A 4,937-nucleotide genomic window follows, 5' to 3' on the forward strand; every position below is an offset into this window, starting at 1 on the left:
TTCAGATATGCATCTCCGAAGTAATCTTTTTTTATAAAAAAATGTCTTCGGAGATGCATATCCGAAGTATTTTGGAGTTTTACACAAAACGCAAACAGCTACCACCACTGTTTACATTGTCTTCAAAACTCAATTTTTTACTTCCCACCCATTTCTACCAAGTTCCTGTTTAGGCATTACTACTCCGCCACTTCAATTCAAGCTCCATTCAAGACTCAAAGCTCAATTCAAGTGCTACTCAAAGTTTCAAAAATTTGTAAGATTCTACAACTCTCTACTCTAGCTAAATGTTACTAGGGTTGTTAGAAATTAGGTTAATGTCGTAGGTTGAAGTTATATTGATGCTCAATGATAGTATTTATATCTCAAAAAATAAATTTTATACGAGTTAGGACAAGAAATTGAAACTTTCAAAAATGACTGTTCGCATGTAATTTCGAAAATGCATAACCAAAGTAGGTTCATGGTATTTTCGGATATATATATCCAAAATATATTAAAAATAAGATAAAGGTGCATTCGGATATATATATATATATATATATATATATATATATATATATATATATATATATATATATATATATATATATATATATATATATATATTCGAACGATATTTTAGAGTTTTTAGGAGTGTTTTTCATTCTATATGGGTGTAAAAAAAATTAACTAGCAAAAATGAACCAACGCAGCTCAAACCCACGACCTTTAGACTTTGAACCAATGTCTTTACCATCTAAACCTTCACGAACAATCCATAAATAGGATGTGTGTCTGGTAAAAATGTTAAAGATAAAAAATACTTTGATCATAAAATCATACACACATGACTAAAATTAATTTTGAACATATTAAATTTTGACTTTTTAACTATTCATTTATAGTTATATAATGTGTAAGTATAATACCAAAAAAAAAACGTAGTGTGAAATCATGAATTTAATACTTTCATAGTATTTCAGTTTAGGTGATTGAGTCGCTTTCAAAGAGCCTCGCATGTGCAGCGCAAAAGTGCTACGGCCTACCTATGAGCTCTATGACTTTCTTCGCTTCTGTTGAATTTTCATGTTACTCGAATTAATTACTCTTGTTGAAAAATAATGTTTTACCTTAAATAATAATCAACAATAATATTTTAATTTACACCAAATTTAAAACTCAAAATTTACCTAGCTCACTCACTAATCAGTAATCTGATCATGATGATAAGGTGGTTGGCGCTACTAAACTTTTACCATAATTGCACCAATCAAAGAACACATTCATTAAATTATAATACATCCAAGAACGTTAATTTTTCATTTCAATCTCATTCACACAGTAAAACTATCCTAAATTAAATTAAACAACCCTAAACTCAATTAAAAAAGGAGCTAAAAATAAAAAGAAAAAGATAATGGGGTTTGGTTGGAGTCATTATACATGATTAAGAAAATGAAATATAAACAACAATAGCCAGCTATAGGTGAATTAATTTCAAGAGTGAGTTGAAGGAATAATTAATAAACGTAAAAAGACAAAAATGCTAATGTTTTGATGATGATATAGTTAAGGATGAAAACGTGTAGGACTCAAATTAGTGGACTTTTGTTAGGGTTTTTATCATGTGCCATAAATATAAACACCACATGGCATAGAAGAGATACGTACATTGTATTTTTGGACAAAATAAGAAAAAGAAGATCAATGTTCTCATGTCATGCCATTCCACCTTCAAAACGGAATGCATGCATATCATAAAAATGAGAAATGGATGATTTCACAAATTCAAATCAATGAATAATCGTATCTTATATACGACAAATTAGTGGATATTTTTGTCATTTACTTCTCGTATAAATCTCATAAATATATTCGTTCAAAATATCATTATTGAATATGACTTTTAATTAAATAAATTAAAATATAGTATATCAATAAAGTATAATAAATTAATTAATTAGTAAAATCTCTGACTTGAGAATATTTTTTATATTATTATATATAATATGTCATATTCAAATACTCAAATAGTAATAATATATGTTGGTGTTGCACTGGCATGTCATAAATTCTTTGTTCTCATTTGACTTGAATTTTGACTACAAACTTAACACCATTTACTATTCTAAAACACTTTAAAAAACTAATTTGAGAAGCTTCCTGACATAATTAGTTAATTAAGATATGAATATTATAAGTTATTTTTTAAAAATAAAATAATAATAACTACTAAAACCTCACAAACTCAACATAGGTATCAGGGTTCGAACCTGATAATAACATTCAACTAAACACTATTGACTCCAGTTGAGTTAGATAGTTAGATCTAAGCACAATATTATTATTATTATTATAAGTTGTTTTAAGACACAAAACACTTGAAAGATGCAAGTATATTAAAGAAAGGTGTGAATTTTCAACACCATGTTGTGATGTTGTTAGTTAATGTTTTAGGTGAAAATGTTTGAATTTTTTATACATAAATTTTGACAATGAATCAAAGGTGAATCAAAGTGTCTTATCAATCAATATACATGCACATAAAACAGAAAGAAAGAAAAAACTAACAAGAATTTATTATTCATGATTTGTACATGGAACTTTGTAGTAGGTAATTGCAGATAACCTGTTTGTCAATATGCGTCTATGATAAAGTACGCGCGTGCACGTGTGTACTTTCTGAGATAGAGATACAAATTACTAATATGCAATTCAAATATTACCAGAAATCAATGTCACAGTCACACTCTCAGCATTCTATTAGCTGAGCTATATACTACTATATTGTTTATATACAATACATTACATTACAATACCATACAATACAAATCCAGAAAAGTAACATGAACAAACCATAATACATTAATCCAAGCTCACAAAAATACTAATAACCATGCTCATGCTCATGCTATGCACAAGCCTATAGTAGTAGCTTAATTTCACAACATTTCTTACACTATATGCTTCTTTCTTCAGTTCCTCTTTGATTTTGGTCTTATTCTGTAAAGTTGCTCTATTTGAATTTAGTAATTCCATAAAGTACCATCAAAATGAACAGGTGGTGGACGATGTTGATGATTATTATTCTCGAAAGCCCTTCTACCGATATCAAAATTTGACACAACAGAACATGTTTCAGCGTTTATATCAGTAGTTAGATCTGTTTCCTGCGAAACACTCACAATTTGTTGCTGCTGCTGTTGTTGTCGCTCGGATTTGAAACTGTTGTTTTCGTATAGAGCTCTTAAAACTGATTGGTCTTGAACACCGCAAACAGAACCAGGAAAATGAAAATTAGATTGATTAGAAGAAGAGTATAATGATCCTCTTTGAAAAACATCGTGTGGATTATTCGAAGAAACACCGTAAATTGAGTTCGTGAATGAATCAAAGATCCCTCCTTGGTTTCTTTGAACATCAATTGAATTGGAGAAGCAGGGCACGTAAGCCGAATCATTCAATTGTTTGATTTTCCCAATCGAATCGGTTAGTGGTGGTAAAACAGAACCACCAAATTCATTACCAAGTGTATCCAACCTCATTATCCCAGAAATATGTGTTTTTTTACCAGCTGAACTCTTCTGAAACACCCTACAAATCACCCACTCATTCTGCAACACAAGATCGAAATTCAAATTCAAATCAAAATTATCAATAAAAATAAAGAAAAGATGAATCAAAATTGATTGTTACCTTTGCAGCTTTAGGAAGATTGTGCACAGAGAATTTCCCCTCGAGACGATATTCATGCATGACCCAATTACTTTTTTCGCCTTTTGGTGCTCTTCCTTTGTAAAAAACAAGAGTTTTCTTCATACCAACCAAAGATTTCCCTTTGAAAATCTCTTTATCTTTCCCAGTTGCTTTCCAGTAACCTGCTTCTGTTGCTCTGTTTGTCCTCAAACCAGTTGGGTATTTTCTGTCTCTCACACAGAAAAAGTACCATTCTTTTTCTCCCATTTTAGCTTTCCCTGAAACCCAAAATTCTCAATCTATCAACAACAATTCACATAAAATATTCAAAGGTGGAAGAAAAGTAAAAACAAAAACTGGGTCTGCAAATTTGATTGGTATCAGACTATCAGCATCAGTATCACTTACATGGTAAATCCCAAGGTTCAGACTTGTTGAGGTCTACATCTCCGATAGCTTTCGCGGAGAAACTCGAATCAATAACCTTTTTGTAAAGGTAATGACTGATAAGCTCTTCATCAGTTGGGTGGAACCGAAATCCAGGAGGCAAATCCATCTTTTCATCTTCCTTAGATGGGAACACTGAAATGTTTTCCATCTTGAAAGTGAACTATGATCAAATAGCCAAAAGGGTCAACCTCCAAAGCCTTGTTCAAAACCACAAATCAAAGATTTCAGTGATGATGAACATGGAGGAATAAATAGAAAGAGAAACTAAAAAGCTATCAGTGATGATGAATAAGAGAGGAGGATTGGATGGAGATGAGAAAGTGAAGGTGGTGGTGGTGGTGGTTGTTATGAATGAATTATGATGAGAAAAGAGAAAGAGAGGAAAAGAAGGGCATAAATACTGGAGTTTGGGGAGGGAGAAACGTGGAATGTAAGGTAACTTAGTTTGTTTGTTGTTTATAGCCTAAAGCCCATTTTCTTCAACTTTTTCATCACATAATAACTTTATCTGATAACCCTAAATTGTTTTTAACTCTCACTCAACCCACCATGCCCCAATTACATGCATATACTTTAATAATATTACCATCAAATCATTTATTTATTCTACTTTTTACTATTTAGTACTATAGGCCATTTAATATGTCTTAGATGATTTACTTACAAAGTAGTTACAGTGAAAATTATTAGAAGTACTTCATATACAGAAATTGTTAGTTAGTTGGAATGTGTAGAGATTGTTTTGTCATAAGTTATATGTTTCAGAACCTTTCTCGGTGTAGTTGAGAAGTTGCATGGTCAGAACCTTG

General features: G+C 30.9%; 1 protein-coding gene across 1 annotated transcript; it reads right to left on the reverse strand.

The window, feature by feature from the left end:
* Positions 1-2,682: 2,682 nt before the first annotated feature.
* LOC131635161 (NAC domain-containing protein 100) lies at positions 2,683-4,593 on the reverse strand. The gene is made up of 3 exons (XM_058905767.1): positions 4,087-4,593; positions 3,679-3,956; positions 2,683-3,596 (listed from the first exon to the last, which is right to left on the reverse strand). Exons 1-3 carry the CDS (start codon positions 4,274-4,276, stop codon positions 3,009-3,011), a joined length of 1,056 nt encoding a protein of 351 aa, XP_058761750.1. The 5' UTR covers positions 4,277-4,593; the 3' UTR covers positions 2,683-3,008.
* Between the last annotated feature and the right edge of the window lie 344 nt (positions 4,594-4,937).

Source organism: Vicia villosa, linkage group LG1, assembly GCF_029867415.1.
Source record: "Vicia villosa cultivar HV-30 ecotype Madison, WI linkage group LG1, Vvil1.0, whole genome shotgun sequence".
NCBI lineage: Eukaryota > Viridiplantae > Streptophyta > Magnoliopsida > Fabales > Fabaceae > Vicia > Vicia villosa.